Source organism: Sciurus vulgaris, assembly GCF_902686455.1.
Source record: "Sciurus vulgaris genome assembly, chromosome: 1".
Classification (NCBI taxonomy): Eukaryota; Metazoa; Chordata; class Mammalia; order Rodentia; family Sciuridae; genus Sciurus; species Sciurus vulgaris.
In genome coordinates, this window is record NC_136461.1 from 36536058 (window position 1) to 36560310 (window position 24253).

At 33.9% G+C, this 24253-nt stretch overlaps 1 protein-coding gene across 4 annotated transcripts in view; it reads right to left on the reverse strand.

Moving 5' to 3' along the window:
• Positions 1–1397: 1397 nt before the first annotated feature.
• Positions 1398–24253, reverse strand: part of STIL (STIL centriolar assembly protein) — a 52393-nt gene continuing 29537 nt past the window's right edge. For 3 of the 4 annotated variants that reach the window (XM_079141720.1, XM_079141717.1, XM_079141718.1), the window contains 5 exons: positions 19080–19245; positions 14659–14878; positions 10247–10460; positions 8801–9051; positions 1398–3130 (listed from right to left, as the gene is read on the reverse strand). In XM_079141720.1, the coding sequence (XP_078997846.1) occupies positions 2341–3130; positions 8801–9051; positions 10247–10460; positions 14659–14878; positions 19080–19245 (1641 nt within the window). In that variant the 3' untranslated portion in view covers positions 1398–2340. The remainder of the gene's footprint in view (positions 3131–8800; positions 9052–10246; positions 10461–14658; positions 14879–19079; positions 19246–24253) is intronic. The other variant, XM_079141719.1, reaches the window with a different exon arrangement.

Here is a 24253-nt window from a genome sequence, read left to right on the forward strand (position 1 = left end):
TATTTAAAAGATGTGTTTTGTTGAATCAATTTGTAGTCTAAATTCAGTCTCTTAAACTGCTTAACATTTTATCAGAGGTTGTAAGTTAGATGTGGTAGTAAGTGATCAAACTGAATTTTGCCTAAGTCTCAGGTTCAGTTTTTGTTGTATAGAGAGCTTCTTATGTAGTATAAAAATTACAGGGTTCCCAGCAATAAAGGGAAGACAAATGATGAGGCTGTCAGTTAATTCACTAACATTCTGTTTTTTCAATAGTGTGCAATACAAATGGTACACACATTCACTTCTTGGATGAAACAGAGTGCTAAAGTTAAACAAAGCACACTTGAAAGTGGGTGTCAACGATCCCATTACTTAAATTTACTCCAGTAAAACATGCAAACATGCAAGTGTTTTTTTTTTTTTTTTTGCTATTAAAAGCTCTGAATGATGCACATGAAAACCAAGTGAAAGATATTTACCATTGCCATTTATGAATCTTAATTTTAACTTGAAAAAAAAAAAAAAAAAGACAATGTAGACAAAGACTCACTAACTAGTCCCCTGGTTCCAGTGGGGAATTACCATGCTGTTATACATGGGCTTGCAAACTTTAAATTGTTTTACCATGTTATTGTCCCAAAAATCCTCAGCTGGCCAGGCATGGTGGCACACATCTGAAATCCAGTGACTTGGGAGGCCAAGGCAGAAGGATTGCAAGTTTGAGGCCAGTCTCAGCAATTTAGCAAGACTCTGTCTCAAAATAAAAGAGCTGGGGATGTAGCTCAGTGGTAGAGTACCCCTGGGTTCAGTTGGATTGGAAAAGTATTTAGAGATTCAAAGTCTATTTCTTTCAGTTTATGGGATCAAACTTTAATATAAAGCAATTACATCTTAACTTCAGTCAGATAGCTTTTTATCTCTGAAATGAGTGAGGACTTTTTCATTTATATTCAGAAATAACAATTTAAAACAATTTCTAAACATGTGGAAGTTGGCAATAATTACTGATATACCCAATACTTGGATGAATCTCAGGACATTATGCTGAATGAAAACAGCTAATTTCAAAAAGTTACACATTGTATGATTCTGTTTATAGGACATTCCTAAACTTATAAAATTCTAGTAAAGCAGAACAGATCATTGGTTGACAGAGGTAAGGGTTGGAGGGAGGTTATGTTACAAAAGGGTAGAAATAGTTGTGTGAATCTGAGTGATAAAATTTTATAAATATTAAATAAGTACATATGAAAATGTGTGGGCTAGAGTGCAGCACAGTGGTAGAACACATGCTTAGCATGCTTGAAGTCCTGGGAGCACCTTGCAAAACAAAAACAACAAAAAAAGGGAGATTCAAAAGGTCTGTGGTTTATTTATTAGTATTGAACCCAATGTCAATTTCTTGGTTTTGACAGTTTACTATGATTCTGTAAGATGTTATCCTTGGGGACACTGGGTAAAGAGTATTCCTGAACTCTGTACATTTTTATTTTTATTTTATTTTTTGGACTAGGGATTGAACCCAGTGTGAGACAGAGTCTCACTAAGTTGCTAAGGTTGCTGAGGCTGATCTGGAACTTGTGATCCTCTTACCTCACTCCCAAAGTCGCTGGGATTACATGTGTATTTGGCTTCTGTATTATTTTTGTATCTTATGGGAGTTGAAAAACAAAAACGGGGAAGGATAAACCGTAGCAGAAAACAAAGGAAAACCGTCAACCTAGACATTTTTATTAAGTTGTATTTAAAAATATTAAGACATTTGAAAAAAATCACAAAGTTTATAAGACACACTCATACCCAATACTTATTTTATAATAGCTAATGCTCTATGTTGAACATCAACCCACTAGATCACAAGTTTTGCTTCCAGAGTTTAATACACTTCTTAAGAGAAAGATACTCCTTATATGAAATATCTTAAAAAGTAACTTTCCCCCTAAACTCGAGAAAGGCTAATTTTGCTAATTTAGTCAGGGTCAGGCTAACTATGTTTTTACTGATACTGGGTAGATGCATAGATGCAACATGCTAGAAAGATGGAATTTTTAAAACAGCAGTTGAAAGAGCTGAATAGCGTCTGTAATCTAAATTTACTGAAATAATCATTGTTAGGAGTTTTTTCGTTTTGTTGTTTTAAAAGTTCCAGTGATGCTGAACAAGAATCTGGCTTCCTATTAGCCAGGTATCTCATGGACAATAGAGTCATTTGTTCAGATCTTTGTAACCAGCTGCTACCAAGAAAGAGATTGACTCCTACAGTGATTAGGAATCCCAAAACTACCAAAAGGCTCTGCTTTCCCTAAGTACCTTCAGAAGACACCCAGTTCTTATATCAGAAAGGAGGGAGTAAAAGGTTTAAAATAATTTTGGCAACTGTCTGAGACGCTTTACATCTAAAAAGGTACCTACTGAATTAATGCTATTCATTTGCTTTAAAGTTTCAGAAGGTTGCAAACTTTCAGGAAAAATTGGGACATCCCTTTCATTTTCTTTCTCAGGATGTTGAGTAAACTCAGCTTTTCCAGGTCGTAGGTTCACTGCAGGACTTGGCTTGAGGTTCTTTAATACGAAAGCTGGGTTTTCCTTTAAATGCTGTGCAGCTTTAAGCTGCACAACTTCATTTGTGATATTTCTCAATACTGGTACATCTGTGTTTGTGTCCACGGATTCATAGTTACAGCAATTAGTTGTTTCATAGGCATTCCTAGAAGGCTCTTTCTGATGACCAACTTGTGCAGGTGTGGAAGTAGGGTTCTGATTCAATGAATGGTTACTCTGACTATCTGCAGAGTTGGGAGGATCCTCTTCATCTCCACTATTGTCACTACTTTGTATGAGTCCATATCTCTTCATGTATTTTTTGGTTGCAAATGACATGTTGCTTGGTGAAATCAAGCTAAGTCCCACTGTGCTTTTGTCTGTATTAATATGGAGAAGGCTAAAAGATGAGTCACAATTATTTTGGTTTGATCGAGTGAGAGACAGTTGTGATAGCTGATTTTCATTTAAATATTTCAGAGCTATAGCATTTGCCTCCATACTCAAATCCACACCAGTGGGGTTTAAACCACTCATGCCAACATTAGCAAATGACATGTAGTTTAATCCAGAGATTACTGCTTCTGGGCTGATGCATGCCAACACACTGAAAGACAAAATAATAAGCCATCATTTGCTTCATTTTGAGTAATAGTTCATTCTAAATGTGTTCCAGTCTATGAAAGTAACAAAAGGTTTTAGCTTTAAGCTCCTGGTGCTTTTTATCTGAGTACTTGGACGTTTAAATTTCCAATGACCCATATACGCATTCAAGGGATAAATATGATAACCCAGAAAGTAATTCATGATTTACAGACTGAAAGTGGAATACAAATTAATTTTCCTAAATTTGTTTGTTTGTGCACTTACGCTGGTGCCAGAGATCAAACCCACAGCCTTGGGCATGCCAGGCAAGTGTTACACCACTGAACTACATCCCTAACCTCTGATTTTTGTAAATTTGTATATCAGTTATGGTTTTAAGAACAAATACAAGGTTCCAATATTGCTGTCTCATTAAATTTTCAACCATTAACCCTAAAGAACATGAGTGATCTCAGCTAATATTCAATGTAAAGTAAAACATAAAAGTAAAATCAATCACAAAACACATCTGATGATTTGACAGTACAAGTTTTGGCAAGTAGCTCAGAAAATTAAATTGCTCATAGTTGAAAAGATTTCCATTTGCAATAAATAAAATCATTAAGCAGTCTCTGGATACAGGCTTCCACAATACACACATGAACTTTTATTATACATAATCTAACACTAATTTTGTTGGTATTAACTGATTTGTCTTTTCCTTATATTCTTTTCCCCAAAGCTGAACAGTTAGTAAGTGGCAAGCTGAGACTGAAACCCATGTCTGCCATACTCTCTGGAGCTTTGTAACAACTGATTCACTACACTGTGTTCAGCACCTTACATTTTGCTATCAGAGTCCTTCATGCACTATTTGTTGTGATAAACATTATATTCTAGTCAAAGAACATACTATGTCTTTCCATGTCATCCCACAAAGAAATTCAGTTGTTTTACATGTGCCAGCCACTACTTATATTTACAGCCCAGCAAAAACCAAATAATGATCAAGTACTTTCATTCTTATAAGCACCTGAAATTTGGCAGAAGCTACTTCCAACCAATGATACTCCCCCAAATCAGTGGTGTCATCACCCAACAATGAATAGTGTGCTCAATAATGTTAGTCTTTATAACTAGCTTGGAATTCTCCCTCAACCTTCTTGGTACTTAATGCTTCAGAAACTATTTTAATAAAAACGGAAGAAATGCTACCAATTTAGACATTTTTTCATGATATATTTGTAGTGAAAATGCTTTGTGAATATGTCTACTTTCTCTGCCTAACTCCTCAAAATCACAAGCAATTTGCATTTTAAATCAAAACATATTAAAATATATTTAAGTATAATGTCTAGATATTTATGTAAATCATTTGATAAAAGCAAACACAAACCTCTAATTAAAAAAGTTAAAATATTTAGAAAAAGTAGGTCAATTTTAAATACACCTTTTCTTACAGAATGGTTCAAGGATTGATGAAGCTGTCAATATCAGTTTAGAAGGTTCTACAAGTTAGTTTCATTTTGGGGAGGAATGGGACATCCATTATTTAAGAAGTTAACTAATTAATAATACTCAGAACCAAAAAGCATATAAATACTAGGGTAATTAAGCTGAAAAGAAAAAGGAGGCCACTTTACTAATCAAATCCTATAAGCCTCAAGTACAAATATACTATGTTAGAATCTCAGATGTGTAGTCACAGAAGGATAATATAAGTCTACGAATAAGTCTGAGGAAGATTCACATGCCAATAATTAAAGGAAACTCAAAAAATTATTCTAACTTATTTAAAGATGAAGATCAACTTTGATTTACTGTCCTCTTTGACTAATTATCTCCTATTTATCCCACACAGGTTTTTTTTCCAATAATAAGCAGACTGCCAGGTAGCAAAGTAAGGAATCAATTAGTTTGCTTAAGACATATTTTGAATTCAAAAGTTCACTACAGTTGGGAAACTGCTTGTAGAAGCTGCTGCCAGACCTCAACCCAGAATCTCCATCTCCTGTACAATTTCTAGGTATGTCTGGGACTCTTTCCCTGCCCTCCTGTCTCTGGATTGTTTTAATGTCTGCAGTGTTCTGAAATAGGAAAGTAGAAAGGCAGTCTTCTTTTCTCAGCCTCAGTCACTCTATGGTGAGAGGAGACCTCGTGGAGACCAGAAAAGGAATATGAGTTTCACAGATACAATGACAAAATATAGCTGGCTTATAGAACCAGAGGCATAGATGGGTTACAAGGATTACTTTCCTGGAACACCTGCTCTATAATTTGTTTTAGAAATAGAAAAAGGTGCCACAAATTTTAAACAATGAGCTTACAATTATTTGGTATACCAGTTATATTATACTTGTAAGTGTTAAAAAGGTGAACACTACAAAGTCACAAAGATGAAAATGAACATTTGTTGTAAGTTTCAGTGATGATCTGAAGAGGCAAGATTTCATTCATTCAGCAAATGACTCATTGGAGGTCCACTAAATGTGGTAGAGGCAATGGGAATTCAGAATTAGAGTCTGCTCTCCATACCTGTGGGTTCCACATCCCTGAATTCAACCCACAGTAGATTGAAAATATTTGAGGGAAAAAAAAGCTCCATCTGTATTAGACATACACAGATTCTTTTTCTTGTTATTATTCCCTTGATAATACAGTATATAACAACTATTTACATAACATTGACATTGTATATGTATTATAAATAATCTAGAGATGATCTAAAATATATGGTAAATGTGTGTAGGTTATTTGCAAATAGTATGCTAATAGTATAACAGATCTGAAGTCCATGGATCCTGGAACCAATCCCCTACAGATGGCAAGAGATGACTATATATTAAATTTGCAGTCTTGCTGGAAAAGCTGTCACAAGTATACACTATACTCATATAAGCATATATATACAAACGCATACATATATATCATATACACATCCATAAGCATATACATATCGAAGGAACAAGGCATTTTGAGAGTACAGAAAATAAATATGCTCTGAGGAATGCAAGAAGCCTTGATAAAGGAGGTGATATCTAAGCTCAGCTTTGAAGGATAAGGATTCTGGCAAGCAGAAAGGTGAAAAATGGAGCATCCAAGATCAAAATATTGGCAAGTGCCCATGGTGGGTAAGTTGGAATGTGGTAGGGAGTGATAGGAAGAAGTGTATTAAAAACTAAATTTAATGAAAACTGTGAAACAATCTATCTGATTATTTTTAGGATTTAATAAAACAATTCTGCATAAAACTCTAGTTTCTGACAAATTATAAACACTCAATTAAGAGTTGTGTTTGAATTATTAAAGAAAAAGAAAAGGAGATATACAAGCAAAATTTTAATAACAGTTGAGTTTGATTGGTAAACATACGAGGTTTTTTTGGTCTACTCTTACAAATTTCCCATTTCCAAAATAACAAATGTCAAATTATTTCCAAAATTCTACAATATTTTATGCAAGTTCATACTATAAATTTTTTTAAAACTTTTTATATGAAGATATAGCTACAATACTTACTTATACTTACTATAAGATGTTGGCCAACTGATTCTGTTATAGAAAGAATTTAATATATTGTTTTGAACTTAAAATTGAAAAAAATTTTTTTCCAGTACTGGAGGTGAACTCAGAGCTTAATGCATGCCAGGGAAGCACTCTATCATTGAATTACATCCCTAGTCTTTTTTATTTTATTTTCATATAGGGTCTTGCTAAGTTGCCTCTGTCAGCCTTGAACATGTGATCCTCCTGCCTGAGCCTCCCAGGTAGCTGGGATTACAGGTGTGTACCACCATGTCCAGTGAGAATTTAATTTTTTCACATTTGTTTCTATTTTCTTGAGCAAACAAATGTATGAATTTAATTAGGATTTTAGGAACTAAAAACTATCTGTGTGATGTCTATGAAATTTTCAACTTCTACACAGATAATTGAATTAAAAATGGGTATTGCTTATAATACTAAATGGAAGTGCCTGTTTTCTGTTAAGAAAAATAAATCAAACTATATGCAATAGAACAGCAAACTGTTTCCTAAGAAATTAACTTTCTTTGCAGAGTTATTAGTTCAGAGAGCATTTTTTTCATTTTCTAAAAGTTTAATCATAAGCATATATTAATTTCATAGTATAAATTTATAGTCTACATTGTTATTTAAATTAGGAGAACAATCTTGATTAAAATAATTTAATACTGATATAACAAAAAGGCTATACTTTCCATTTCATTTGAGGTATTTAAAAAACAAATCAAGCCAGGTGTGGTGGTGCATGCCTGTAATCTCAGTGACTTGAGAGGCTGAGGCTGGAGGACTGTAAGTTCAAGGCCAGCCTCAGGAACTTAGCAAGGCCTTAAGCAATTTAGCAAGATCCTATCTCAAAATAAAAAGTTATAGGGATATAGTTTAGTGGTAAAGTTCCCCTGGGTTTACTCCCCAGACCAGGAAAAAAACAAAAAATCAAGACACTGAAGACATTAAAACAGGAAGGCTGCTGTGAAGCAATACATTACTTAAAAACTACCTACTGAAACTTTAAATGCACATACTCTTTGATCCTGCCTACCCAGGAATTTATCTTACAAATATACTTGCACAGGGGTTAGGGATGCAGTTTAGTGGTATAGTACTTGCCTAGAATATGTAAGGCCCTGGGTACAATTTCTAGCACTGGGGGAAAAAAATTTAAAAATTTAAAAAAGATACTGCATGATTACCTGTAGATGATGTTCACTTAGCATTGTCTAATAATGTTAATTTAAAAAAATCAAATCATAAACCTTATCACACATATATATACTTGAACATGTAAAATATTTCTAGAAGAATACAAAAGAAATGGTTAAAAGAAGTAATCTAAAGGAATCAGACTGAGGAATTTGGGGAAGCAGGGATGTTTTTTGTATTTTACCTTATATTCCTCTGTATTGTTTGCTTTCTAAACCAGGAAATTTTATTAGATTTTTAATAACAAAAATAATTAAAAGAAAACATGTTAGCCTTAACAATAAAATTTTCCAGATGTTATTATTATAATTATAATTTTTGGGGGAAGGGGTACAAGGGATTGAACCCAGGGATGCTTAACCACTGAGTTATATTCCCAAGTCCTTTTTTAAATTTTTTATTTTAAGAAAGGGTCTTACTAAACTGCTTAAGGCCCTGGGAAATTGCTGAGCCTGATCTTGAATTTGATTCTCCTGCTTCAGTCTCCAGAGTCACCTGGATCATAGGTATGTAAAACCCGACAGGTGTTTTCGATAAAAAGGTTATTTTTGATAAAAAGGGATCTGAACAGGATTTGACAGTTGGACACACTCCTAGAAAAAGGAATGTTTTTGCTTTTTAGACAACACAACTGTAACTATACATCCAGTAGCTAACATATCACCTTATCACCTCCAGAAAGACTTTTTAGACTTTGTCAATAAATCTCATTTGTCTTCTCTAAAGTATTTTGTTGGCATCTCTACCAAGGAAATGTTCACAATATCTCTAAAATTATTTATGTAAATAACTTTCTCTCCTACTAAATGAAAAAACCTAAAATATAAAGATAATCTCATTCTTTCTACATAGCTGGTCCTGAATAAATGAAGAATCAATTAAGGTACAAATTTATACCTCTTCCCATGAGAATGCTACAGTATAGCTAAAATTTATTCATCTTTTAGAACACATTTTAAAAAGTTACCTGGCATGATCAACTTTATGTGCATTTTTCTTGACTTTAGTGGGAGAATCAATTTTTACTCCCAGGTTTCTTAGTTGCTTAAGAGTTGCATTCAGAACACAATCTTTGTCCACCAGTCCTGAATTGTGCTTTTTTTTCTTTGTATGGTAAACATTTTGGGTTCTGGTACATTCATGGCTGATAAGTACTGCTTTAGCAGATGACTGTTCAGTTTCTTTGGAGGAGTTACTTAATAGATGGTTCACTTGACCCTAATAAAAAGAAAAATTACATATTTAAAAATCACAATTAACAATCTTAGGATAAGATCCTAAATAATACCATAAGGAAGGCCAAGAGAAGGCAAAATTATATTATTTTATCAAAATTCTACAAAATATCTAGTACATATGCAAGTTAATGGAGTTTTTACAAAAGAAGTCCATCCTAATGATTTTGTCAGATCATACAGGAAAGAGAATACTTGTTTAAAAACCAACATATTTGTTTTTTAAGCCAACATATTTTAAATAATTTGAATAATATTCTCTCACGCTCCTTGAATAATATTTTGTTTTTAAAAATTTATGCTACATTCTACAAAACAAGTTTTAAATCATGCTTTATTTGCAAAATAGTAATGTTATTTTCAGAATTTCTTTTTTTTTTTTTTTTTTTTCACTTTCTAAAAATGAAAATGACCTGTGATACTGTCTCAGCTTTCCTGATAGTAAAGCATTTCATTCCCTGAGCGTACAGAGCTAAACTAATCTAGGACCTAGCAGGCAAATAATAAATATGTGTTCACTGATGAATACGTGGGATCCTACCAAAGTATGTTTAATTAGTTGTCAATTACAAATAGAGAAATTAAATGTTCCTAAGTCAACAATTTGGATGGGAGAGTTCATGCTCTACATTTTCTAGGAAAAATATAGTTATCCCTATTCATTCTGTGGTCTCTTTGCTTTATACCCGTTTTCAACTTGTCATATGGTGGTTACTGTATTATTGTTTCTCCTATGTTCTCAAAGGCATAGACTCTCATAATCATCTTTATATATCCACTTTTCTTAATCTCCTTTCTTAGACTAAGCTAAAAATTTAATACATCTGCTTACCTGAACTGAAATCAATAAATATTACCATAAACATTCCACTAACTTTTCAATTTTCAAACTTTTCACAAACTCTTGTTTGTTGTTTTTCCTGTTATTAACTTTAGTATGAATTTAGCACAATATCAACACTTCTAAAAATTTTTGGCTAAGTACCTGATAACTGGCATGTTTACATTTAAGTTATCATAATTTATGAAAGCTAAAAGAAATAAATGATATATTGTTCATTGGGTAAAAATATTTTATTTCAAGTTCCCAACAGTTTAAGTCTAGGGAAAGTTTAACTAGTATTCCCTATATTAAAAAAACCATCTCACGAAAGATGAAATGCTCCATATGTTCTTACCAATAAATCCTGGTAGATTTTCTGGTTATCTGATGGTTGATGAGACAAGGATTGCATTACTTGCTCAATTTTTGGCTTCTCTGATGTTTCAGTGTTGATATTGGCACCCTCTGTTGGCCCAGTCTGTAAGCACATGCTCATACTGTCTGTAAGCAAGGCATTTGGAAAGAATATTGGCACATCGGGTTCTTTTCTCACATCTGAAGAAGAGCTGCTTGATAGGACATATAAAGTAAATGTTAGCATCAAGGTACCTCTAACTGTATATTTGAAATGTAGTAACTTTGGAAGAAAGGGGTAAGACTCAAGCAGCATCTGGTTTGTATTTCAGCTTTTGGTGATATATATATAAATATACTATATTGATAAGCTACATATAAACTGGACCATAATACCTTTTTTTTTTTTTTTTTTCTTTGTAGTACTGGTGATTGAACCCAAGGGCACTATATCACTAAGCTACATCCCCAGCCCTTTTTATTTGGTATTTTAAGACAAAGTCTTGCTAAGTTGCTGAGGCTGGCCTTGAACTTGAGATCCTGCTGTCTCAGTTTCTTGAGCACTTGAGATGACAAGTGTGTACCAATGTGCCTGGTTTGGACAATAATACCTTTTAAAGTTATGTTATGTGTAATGATTTCAGACAACTTCCTTTGAAAGTTGGAAAACAGTCTGTTTATTTCTCCTAAACCTGATGCAATAAAATCTTTTAGAGTAAAAATTTAAAAAATATCATTTGCTCACTTCAAGTTTTGAAATAATAGCTAAGATCCTGGTCAAATGAAGATTCACAAGTTGTCATGTACAATCACATTATATAGTTGATGGTATTTCTTTTCTTTATGCTTTGGTGTATTTTTTTCCGTTTTATACAGTGAGCATTTATACTTTTGAAATAAAAAGTATAAAACATTTTAAGTAACTAGGGAAAGAAGTAGTGTATTTCTTATTAGAACAGTGATCTGTGGATTATAGAAAATGGAGGAAAGCAATAACGTTAGCTAGTAGAAGCATTATTATTAGTCTAAGCATAGTTTCAAGTACATCATCTTATGTAAACCTTACCAAAAAAGTCTATGAGATAAATATTATATATCATTCCCATTTAACAGACAAAGAAATTGAAGCACCCTAACTGGATATGTTCTCTTGCTTCTGTTAACTCCCATTAGCACCTTCTTTTCATGTCTTAAGCTGCATATGTGTTTATTTATCTTATAGCTGTGTGTTTACAATGTCTTGGGAAAATTTCTTTATCTTGCTGGACCTCAGTTTCCTCATTGGAAAACAACATCTATTTCCCTGGGTTGAAAAAACTGTGATAAAATTAATAGAGATACAATCTTTTGAAATAGTTACTTTTATTATCCCCATTTCATAAATAAGAAAACAGAGTCCCCAAGAGATCTAGAGACCTGTCCACAATCATACTGCTGTGATTCGAATTATGGCAGTCTGACACCAGAGCCCATTCTCTTAATCACTTATACTATATGTTCAAGGACTTGAAAATATCCATCTTGGTGTCTAACCTAGCAAAAAAAAAAAAAAAAAAAGCTAAAAAAGAACCAAAACATCACAAAGATCTCACAAAAGATTTAAAATTAAAACAAAAACCTAAAATATGACTAATATAATATTAGGTGTACCCAAAACATGGTTTCTAAAAGATAATCATTTTAAAAGAAAGTCTCTATAAATACCACATTCCATTATTCTCTGGGGAAAAAGCAATCAATAACCAATTACGCTGCAAAGCAAATAAACTTATCTTTTACACACTGAACATCAGCAAGACTGATCCAGCAAAACATCCAAGGGAGACTGAGAGCCCAGGTAGCTGTAGTGGGAACTACAGCATGAGTCAGACCAGATGTGGGAGGAGTCTAGAGAAGCACCAGAACCACCATGGACAACAATGGAGACAGTATTTAATCCAACTCAATACATTTCCTGAATAAAAGACTAGATTTACATCTAGTTATGTGTTGGAATCAATAAAGGTGATTAATTGCTCTGAAAAAGCAATTAACTTCTATCAGTTAACTCAGATCTGTTACTAAAGTTAAAAACCTCCAAAGGATTAGAGATTTTTAAAGTTCTAACTTGAAAACCCCCATAATTCTCGAAAGCATTCTTCAGTTAATAGAACTAAGTCAAGGTGGATAAATACAGATAACCACAGTTCATTCTTTGTCCTCAGTTTCTGTAAATATTCCAAATAAAATGCGGATCTACAGAAAAAAATTATAGAAATGAATATGATCGTGACCCTGTAGGAACTCAATCCAGCCATGGAGATATACATGGAAGAGCTTTTCAATATACTGTGGTACATACAATGAGTACTTAACTGAATTATAAGATTAAGACAAAATAAACTGAAATAAGGAGACTGGTGGTCTCTGTAGTTTTCTGGAGGGGCATGTTTATTGTTTTAACCATCACTGTAATCAGAATTTAAAATGTCAATTATCACAAGACTTAGGATAAAAGTAGGTCATCCACTCTCTACCCCATGCCACCTTGCCATCAAGTTCACCTCTTTTACCCGAGGTATTTAAAAACCTACATTACTCTTTTACCTTCAAAACTTATCTATATTTGATCCCTTCCATGATTTCCACAGCTCCAAGTCACCTTCATCTTACTTGCTTGTTAAGTTCACTAACCAGTCTCCCAATTTCCTCTTTTAATCCCTTTCATTTTCATTTGTCAAACAAACAAACAAACAAACAAACAAACAAAAAAACAATGAAAAGGGTCTTCAAAAAGTGAAAATCAGATCATACCATGCCATTGTCTAAAATCCTCCCCTGGCTTTCATGAATAGGGAATAAATCCAAAACTCCTTTCTACAATCTACAAAGCCCTGTACACTTTGGCTCCTGCCTTGATCTCTGTCTTCATTTCTTACACTTTTCCTTCTCAGTCACTATGTCCAGTCACACTACCTCTCCTGCTTGTTTCTAGATCTGTCAAGTTCATGCACAACTCAGGATCTTTACATTTGGTATTTCCTCTAACCTAACACTCCTCCCAAAGATTCTGTCATGACTGGTTCCTTCTCATTATTCAGGTCACTGCTCAAAGGTCACCTCTCGCAGAGGCTTCCTTTCCCACTCTATTTAATATATCACAGCTCATTTCCACGCTACAATCCCAGTTATACTGCACTTGATCATTCTGGTTTATTTTCTTCACGGCAGCTGTCGCCATATGAAATTATATTATTTTTGTTGCTTATGTGGTTATATTCCACAAAATTAGGAGCTTTGTCTAACCTATGGCTTGATCTCTAGTGCCTAGTTCTGTGGCAGTACATGCCAGAAGTTCAATGAACATTTGCTGAATTGGTTCCCAAATGTGCTGAGGACCTGAATTACTTTGGAATTATTTTTTAATAGAAAATTTCACAATTAAAAGTTTCATATAAGAGAGATCTAACAGGGTTGGCATTGTGGCTCAGTGGTAGTGTGCTCACCTAGCATACTTGAGGCCCTGGGTTCGATCCTCAGCATCACATAAAAATAAAGATACTGTGTTCACCTACAACTAAAAAATTTTTAAAAAGATCCAAGAGAGATCTAACAAACTGCCACATACAATCTGTTTCAAAACTTACCAATTATAAGCCAATTTTATTTCATTTATACTCTTAGCCATTTCATCTTCCATTAGATTATTTTGAAGCAAATCTCAGATAATATTTCAAGTATAAGTATCAGGTTGTTATCTCTCAAAAATACTCTTATGTGTAATTTTAATAGGAATTGTAAAAAAATTTTTTTAAATTGAGCCTCATCCACATTTGGAACCTAGTATCAGAATCTCAAAGGTGAGGACTAAGTATATGTAATTTGAAGTTTTCTTCAGATGTTTTGAGTTATTCAGGCTGTTAAAATATTCAGTGACTGATATCTGGGAACAGTTCTAGGAGGCTCAAAATTGTCAGTTATGTAGACACCGTATTATGGAAACATAGCAATGAAAATACCATTTAGAAAATAGTTTCAAGTTAGAAGAACAAAACAATATAAGTTTTTTGGGGGATTGAACCCAGTGGCACTTAACCCTGAACCACATCTCTGGTCCTTTTATTATTATGAAAAAAAAAAAAGGGATTTAATAAGAAAAGAATTGCACAGAATGGTGATTATAGTAAATAACAATGCGTGATAGATTTCAAAATTGCTAAGAGTGTATTTTAAATGTTTGCACCATATCAAAAAAATGGTAACTATGTGACAAGATGGATATGTTGAACAGCCTGATTTGATCATTCTAGACTGTGAACATCTAAATGTACCCCATAAAGGTAAACAATTGTCAATTTAAAAATAAAATGTAAAAAAATAAAAAATAAAAAAGACAAAAGACAAAAATAGGATACTGAATGAAGGACATCTTACTTGGATTCATTAATTGGCTGATTAAATTCTTCCACAGCAATGTTGCTCTCCTCAAAACTGGGAATATCAACTGCTCTTAATGAAGATGCACTACCTGGAGGACTTGTGACTTCATTAATATTGACAGAAAAATTCATGTCCTCACTGGAAATCTTGGTGTCATCTTGCTTCAGTTGAGAATCTTGATCATCACCTGGCACATTACAAAATAAGCTAGCACCTGGAGGTAAAGTGATTTAACAGATACTGAAATAAATATTCAACTATAAAAATAATGAAAATAAAAGCTTAAGATTAGCTATATTATTTTAACACAATTACCTACAACTGTTTTCAGATTAAATTTCCTCAGAAATGCCACAAAACGGTAGATGAAAAGTAGAAAGAAAAAAACTGGGATAAAAGGAAAGGGGACATGGTAGACATTTGCATATATTTTCAGAGCTTTTTACATATTTGCTTATACTTTTTGTTAAATAACCTCCCCCCCCCCCCCCCCCACTGGGGATTGAACCCAGGGTTGCCTTACTGCTGAGCTACATTTCCAGTCCTTTTTATTTTGAAACAGTCTTACTAAGTTAAGTTGCCCAGGCTGGTCTCGATCCTCCTGTCTCAGTTTTCCAAATCGCTGGGATTATCGCATGCATTACCATGACTGGCTAACTCACTTTACTTTTTTGGCTAGCTCATCATTTCTGTGAAATTGTACATTTGCTTTGCTACTTATAGTTATAGCTTTTCTAATACTCATAATAAATACACTTACTGGGTAGAACAGGAGGCTATCATGCGAAGTGAAATAAGCCAATCTTAAAACATGGAATGTTCTCTCTGATACGTGGATATTGACTAACGATAGGAGAAGGGGAGTGTATGTGGAGGTTTACCACATTGGACAGAGAGAAATGGGGGGAGGGAGGGAGGATGGGAATGGGAAAGACAATAGAATGAATTGGACAAACTTGCCTATGTCCATATATAAGTACATGACCAGTATAACTCCGTATCATGTACAACCACAAAAATGGGAAGCTATATACATAGCTCCATGTATGTATTATATGTCAAAATACATTCTACTGTCATGTATAAATAAAAAGAACAGGTGCTGGGATTGTGCTCAGTAGTAGAACACTTGCCTAGCGTGTGTGAGGCACTGGGTTTGATCCTCAGCACCACATAAAAATAAATAAATAAAGGTATTGTATCCATTTGCAACTAAAAATATTTTAAAAAATTTTTTTAGTTGTTGATAGACCTTTATTTTATTCGTTTATTTATATGTGGTGCTAAGACTTGAACCCAGTGCTTCATACATGCTAGGTGAGCGCTCTGCCACTGAGCCATGACCCCAGTCACTAAAAATATTTTTAAAAAAGAACAAAAATAAAATTTAAAACTTAAAAAAAAGAATAAATACATTTACAAAATATAAAATATTTATCACCTCCAAATCTTTTGCATCATCAGTGATCAGTATTCTAAACTTGGGAAACACTACTACATATAATGGTTTTAAAAATATGGTTATAACCAAAATGTAAATCCAAGTTGAAATGGTTTCTACTTTGGGTGAGTTTATGAAAATAAATGAATAAAAAGCAAGATTTAACTTAGTCTTCCTTTGTGTGTGTGTGTGTGTGTGTGTGTGTGTGTTTGTGGTGCGGTGCTGAGATTGAACCCAGGGCCTTGTGCATGAGAGACAGGCACTCTACCAACTGAGCTATATCCCAGCCCTTCCACATCCCCAGTCCCCTTCCATTATTTTTTAAAAATATTTTTTAGATGTTGATAGACCTTTATTTATTAATTTCTTATATGTGGTGCTAAGAATCAAACCCAGTGCCTCCATACATGCTAGGTAAGCACTCTATCACTAAGCTACAACCCCAGCCCCACATTATTTTTTTTTTAAGGATAATTTTGAAAAAGCTACTCTTTCTGATTATATTATCAATATATACCTTTAGAGAATTAAGTACATGTAGAATAAAAGTGCTTTGAAAAGTCATTTGGTTAAAAAGACTATTAATAATTCATTTTATGCATATAAATAACTGAATATGAATCTATGATGTTTCAGTATATTTGAATTCATATATCATGTCTGAAAACGTCTCAATTTCAGAATATCAGTTTGAATATGTGAATGACTTCATTCAAATGTCATTTATTTATTCAGCAGACATTGTTCCAATGTTTGACTAAGAGAAACAATGGTGAATGAGCTAGTAGTCCAGATTGCCAAAGATTACGGTCTAGTGATAGATATATATGTTAAGCAACTGTAATACAATATGCACAGAATCTTACAAGAGAATGTAGAAGACTGCACTTTGGTATATTTATTACTTCATAATACCCACAAGCTCCTTTTCTACCACACCTACACACACACTTTCCCTGGGAACTTTTGCCTTTGCAATCCACAAAGGTGGGACTCCAGCAGCTAAATTCCTATTTGTGTCTCTCAACCAACCCCCTTTCCGCTGAACCAGAGATTAAACCCTAATGCAAACTAGTCCACTAAGATTTTCTTCAATTTGAAACTGTGACTGAGGGATAGTTGGATGGTTTGTACGTATGGCTAGAATTGTATAACACAAACTTAGCTTCGGTAACAAAAGCTCTGGGTCAACTATTTTTACAATGCAAAGCAGTGGAAGCCAGACCGCAGAGAGTTGAGTCAAACAGGCATTAGAATAGTCCTACTGGTACTCTAGTTTCTAGCTGTACTCTTTTCCTCAAGTTCAGCTCAATTCTTGGCACTGGCTTCCACAAAACATCCCCATACCCTTGCAGAAAATTCCCCTTCTTTGAATTTGACTTAAAAATATGCACATGGCTCTTGCTTCCCTCCCTCTTTGCTCCCTTCTACATAATAAATATGTTCTGAAAAATATAGGAATTTGTCTTCCTTTTTTATTCTCTCTTAAATTTTTATTCTCCAGCCTCAAATCTTCATCTGTTGCTTCTGCAAGTCTGTTATCAACCCACCTGCACACCTATTCTTCTGACCTTTGGGTATCTCTATTTCCAAGAGTAGCTAAAGCTTGCATCTATTTAGACTGATTTCATGCTCTTTCCTCTGTCTTCCATAACTTGACTCCTTATATTTGATGTTACCATTCATACTTAAATCTTAGAATGCCTCTTATTTTTATTTTTAAACTTTATTTTGGAATTCATTCTGAATTTATAGTAAAAACAGAGTTCCCATTTGCCCCTCACCCAATTTCCCCAATGAAAACATCTTACATTATCAATAGTCATTTGTCAAAATCAAGAAACCAACATTGGTACTAATGTTGGTTACTATTAACTAAACTCCAGGCTTTAACTGGATTTCACCAATTTTTCCACCAGTATCCTTTCTCTGTTTCAGAATCCAATTCAGAATCCAATTTCAGCATACTACATTGTGTTTAGCCGGAATAATTTATTAGTCTTCATTCTTCCTCAACTGCTACATCCAATTAGTTACCTAATCTTATCAACAGCCTATAAGACATTTCCTTTTTATTCTTAACACAAGTACAATTCAGAGCCCCATGTTTTCTCATAGAGTCCATACTATTTTTTCTACCCAATCTGTTCTCCCATATCTCAGCTCTACCTACTGAAAACCTACATAACTTTTAATGCCCACACTCAATAACACTGCATAGATAAAACAAACCTTACCCTGATCCCTCAAACCACTGATGATTTCTTTTATTAGAACTGGATCTAACTTTAGCTACTTGGGAGGCTGAAGCAGGAAAACTGCCAAATTCAAGGACAGCCTCATCAACTTAGTGAGACCCTGTCTCAAATAAAAAAAAAAAAAAAAAGACTGTGGCTATAGTTTAGTGGTAGAGCAGTCCCATGTTTAAACAAACAAACAAACAAAATGGCTGGGGATGTAGTCAGGGCTTAACATGCATGAGGCCCTGGGTTCAATCCCTAGGACCTTAAAACAAATAAACAAGCAGGGTATGGTGGTGCATGTCTGTAATCCCAGTGGCTCAGGAGGCTGAGACAGGAGGATCACGAGTTCAAAGCCAGCCTCAGCAACAGCTCAGTGAGACCCTGTCTCTAAATAAAATACAAAATTGGGCTGGGGATGTGGCTCAGTGGTTGAGTGCCCATGAGTTCAATCCCCCGTACCAAAACAAACAAACCAATGAAACACACAAAACAAAAAGAATTGGGTTCCACCTAGAAAAGTAGTAAAACCAAACAATGTATCAAGTTATGCGGTTTTATATCTGTTCTCAGGTGCACTTTTCTTTCATAAGGAGTGAGATAACAGACTGAAGTTTCATCACCTTGGTTTTGTTCGACTGTACAGTGCATCAATTTCAGTATAAAAATCCAAAAGGCAGATATGAAAAGCATTTCTTAAAAATTTCTTATAAGTGAAAACAAAATGAAATTACCTGTGCTCACAGCAATGCTTACACTTTTTCTCATGTGTGAGCCAGGGGAAGATGGTGCTTCCATGGAAACCAGCTCCATTTGTTTTGTAGTTTTCACAGAGTCTTCAACAATAGTTGTCTCAGGGGAACCAGGCTTCAGAGACTGTGCTTCCAGCAAACGCTGAATCTGTATCAATTAAAAACATACTTTAAACTGACAGTAACGTTATCAACAACATTGGCAGCAGAGTTTAATAACAAATTACAAAGTGCCCCAGTTATAAAGAGCTGACTTTTAACTATATTTTCTCACATTCCAATTAGACCATACCATGAAACTTTGTATAGAGTCATTATCATTAGTTATTAAGAACACTTTAAGCTAAGTAAAAATTTAAAACTGAAACATGAAAGTGTTTAGGTAGGCATTCGTAAGCTGACACTCATATAGAAAAGTCTGAATGGCTAATACTTCAACATTTATTCCTACTTCACTAATATATCAAGGAAGAATGGTATGCTCTGAATCCATGTACCAAAATATTGAACATTTTACATAAGATTTTCTTAATAATGGCCCATGTTTGGTCATGCTAAAACTGGAAATAATAATAAATAATAGCAAACACTTTTTTGAATGCTTCTTGTATGCAAGACACTATACTAGACATTTTTATGTATGATTTTTACAAAAATCCCATAAAGAGTGCACTATTATAAAATACATTTTACAGCTAAGAAAACATAAGGCATTAAAAAAAAATAAGGCATTGAAAATTTAAGTTTCTTGTTCATGTCACATAACTAACAAGTAGCAAAACTGAGGCTTAAACACCAATAGCCTCTCCTCCATTAAAATCAGAGGTATAATACACATATCACAGAATTCACCACTTTAAAAAAATTCATTAGTTTTTAGTATATTCACAAAGTTTGCAATCATCACCACTACCTAATTTCAGAACATTTTTATCAAACTCCAAAAGACTCAAAAACCATTAACAGTTACCCCCAAACCCTGGCAACTGCTAAAATACTTTCTGTCTTTCTGGATTTGCCTCTTCTAGTCTTTTTTATGTAAACAAAACTATATAGTGTATGGCCTTGTGTCTGGCTTCTTTCACTTAGCATAAAGTTTTCAAGGTTCAACCATGTTATGCCATTTATCAATAGTTTTAATTGCTGAATATTCATTTTATGAATATATGTTATACCATATTTATCTATTCATTAGCTGATGGATGACTGGATTATTTAGTTAAAGCTATCATTAATAATATTGATCTGAACATTTATATACAGGTTTTTGTGTGGAAATATTTTTTTATTTCTCTTTATTTTCCCTTTATTTTCTGGAGGTACTGGAGATCAAATCCAAGGCAAACACTGTTCAACTGAGTTATATCCCTAACCCAAGCCTCCCTTTTTAAACACTGATTTTCTATTTCCTATAAATGGTACCATTATGTTATCTCATTAATTTTAGTGGATTAACATTGTCAGTATAAATATTATCAATAAATTATTAGGGTCAGTAGAAATATAAACTGAATTAATATGTAAAATAGCATACATATTTATAGTGGTTTTGAGCATGGGATCTGGTGTCATGAGACAGATTAAATTGTACTCTGCTACCTTTGGGATATTATGAGCTTTAATATAACCTAAAATAAGGTCGTTCTGAGTATTAAAAGAAATAAAACAGTTTAACTTGTTGAATGCTTATCACAGTCAGGTCCTACATTATGAGCACTTTATAATAAACACATTTAACCTTCAAATCTACAGATAATACTGATCATTTCTCCTATTTTACAATGAGAAAAGTGAGATTTAGAAAGAACACATAGGAAACACTAAATAAGAGACTTTTTATACATATTCAGGGCCTAAAATTAATCATTAAATATGCTTTCAAAATGTGCTTTCTCAGCAGCTATTCAGGGGCTGAGGTAGGAGGATCACAAGTTCCAGGCCATCCTGGGCAACTTAGTGAGAGACCCTGTCGCAAAATAAAATTTTATGCCAGGCACAGTGGCACACACCTGGAATCCCAGTGGCTCAGAAGGCTGAGGCAGGAGGATTGTGAGTTCAAAGCCAGTCTCAGCAAAAGAGAGGCACTAAACAACTCTGTGAGACTCTTGTTTCTAAAATAAGGCTGGGGATATGGCTCAGTGGCCGAGTGTCCCTGAATTGAATCTCTGGTATCTATATCACAAATAAATAAATAAAATTTTACAAAAGGAATAGGAATGCAGCTCAGCTATAGAGCACTTGCCTAGCATTCATGAAGCCCTTCTCCCATTACCTCTATTAATAACTTTTAATATTTTAGTAAATTAATCACTGGAGTTCTATAATGCATTTTAATATCTGAAAGAGCTAGTATACTTTTCTTTTTTTAGAAAGTTCAAGGATCTTTTGGGAAGAAATTTGGTATTTTACAACTATCCAGTTTCTCTCAAGTTCTGTCTCCTGCATTAAAGAAAAAAAAAAAAGGCATTTAGATTGGATTATTAACATACTGTTGTCCCCTCATATCCATTAGGTTGTTTTCAAAATCTCCCACAGACACCAAATCCATAGATGTTGTTTTTTATATAAAGGTATGGTATTTGTACATAACCCACATACTTTAAACCATCTCTAGATTACATTTAATACCTAATACAAGAGGAATGTATGTAAATAGATGTCATATTATATGGGTTATAGAATAATGACAAGAAAAAAGTCTGCACATGTTAAGTATAGAAGTAATTTTTCTTTTCAAATATTTCTGATCTGTGGTTGAATTCATGGATATGGAGGGCCAGCTACAAATACAGCTATAGTAATTAAATTTAATGGTACTGGTTCTGGAATAGACAGGCAGTTAAATGCAACACAAACACACTACAGTTCAGAAATAGATGCAAACATGATAGTTTCATTATACTATAAAATACATTTCTAAACCATTAACAAAAAGATACACTTGGGCACAGAGTTGCATGCCTGTAATTCTAGGGACTAGGGAGGCTATGGCAGAAGGATTGCCAAGTTTCAAAGTCAGTCTGGGCAACTTAGTGAGACCCTGTCTCCAAGTAAAATTTTTAAAAATTGGCTCAGTGGTAGAGTGCCCTTGGGTTCAATCCCCAGTACTACACACACACACACACACACACACACACACACGCACAAAAGATATATTATTCAATAAATATGTGGGTCTAGCCATCTGATTAAAAAGAAAAAAAAAAATCTTATCTCCCACATCCAAACAAAATAAAAACAACTAGTATAATCCCAGAGGAAAAGGATGGAGAGTAAATTTTTTATAATCTTGATGGGAAGATGACTTTTCTAAATATAATATACAACTCAGAAAGATAATGAGTAATATTAAATAACTATAGCTAAACTAGATTATTTTGTATGAAACAAATGGTCAAACTATACAAAACACTAAGACAAACTGTAAAAAATTCCATATGTATGATAAAGAACAAATTTTTTTAACATATAAGCTCTTATAAATTAGTTAGAAAGGGACTTAATAGAAAATGCTTAAATAAGAGATTTTGGGGCTGGGGATATAGCTCAGTTGGTAGGGTGCTTGCCTCACAAGCATAAGGCTCTTGAGTTCAATCCCCAGCACCACCACCCCCCCAAAAAAAAAAACATAAAAATAAAGATATTTAATTATTTTTATTAAAGACAAGGGAAGAGACTTCTTCCCATCCCTTATCTAGAAAAAAAAGGAAAAGAAAAAAGAAAACATTGGAATAACCTCTCAAGCAGCCACTTTCATTTGAATAGCAAAACGTGTGTTAAGCAACAAGTACTATTAAAGGTGCTGAGAAGTGATAAATATAAGGTGCCTCCTTAGAGCTACTTTATATCTCAGACCAAAAACAAAAAAAACACCAACATGTAATTAAGGCATGAATGATGTAAAGGAACTAGCCATTATAAGAACCAGAGGAGGCATTTCAGGTAAAGGGAAATGCAAATTTAAGAATTAAGTATAAGGGCTGGTAGTGTGGCTCAGTGGTAGAGTGCTTGCCTGGCAAGTATGAGGCAGTGGGTTCAATCCTCAGCGCCACATAAAGTAAATAAATAAAGATATTGTGTCCATCTACAACTAAAAGAAAAAAAAAAAAAGAAGAATTAAGTATAAGCATGTTCTGGCATGTTTGAAGAACAAAAAGCCTAACACTGTGGCTGAAGTGTAGTGCACATATAAGAGGGTGTTAAGAGATGATTTGGAAGAGGGAGACAGAAGCACAATCACAAAGCTCTTTGGGAGCCAAAGTAAAGAATTTGGAATTTATTCTAGTTGTAATGGAAAACTATTGGAGGACTTTAAGGAAGAATGCCATGATCTGATCTGTTCTTTAAAAAAACTGCTGTGGAGTTTCCAAGCACAAGAAATACGGAACAGTACTGAGCATGATTAGAGGATGGTTTGAATTGGGATATAGTGGGAAAGACAATAAAGAATAGTTAAGTTTAGGATATATCTACAAATTAGAGCTTAAGTTTTTTGATTTTATTTTTGTAGTGCTGGGGATTGAACCCAGGGTTTCGCGTGCATGCTAGGCAAGTGCTCTACCAGAGCTTTATCCTCAGCACCAAGAGCCAAGGTGTTTTTCCCCTTTTTTTTTAAATTTGGCTGGTGCCTATATGACAGATAATATCATTAACTGAGACAATAATGATAATAAAAATAAAAGTAACAGTTAATATATATGGAGCATTAACTATATAGCAGGTATGATTCTAAGCCCTTACTTACTAATTCATTCAATCCTTAGAACTCCATACAACTCATGTATACCCCTATTTTATATATGAGAAAATTGAACTCAGGGCTGGGGGTGTGGCTCAGCAGTAGAATACTTGCCTAACACTCACACAAGCCCCTAAATTCAAGCCCAACCACCACAAAAACAAAAACAAAAACAAAAAAAAACCCAAAAGCAACAACATCAAAATGACAAAAACTGAATTTACAGATTATTTATCCAAAGTCATATAATTTGACTTTTTACCTTTTACTTTGACAATTTTACTTCTAGGAATCTGTAGTAAACAGATACTGGCACATATGCAGTTAGATGCAAATATAAGGATTCTCACTGCTTCATTATTTACAATAACAGATACTTCAAACTGTTGACATAATCAGTAGAACAATTAGAAAAATC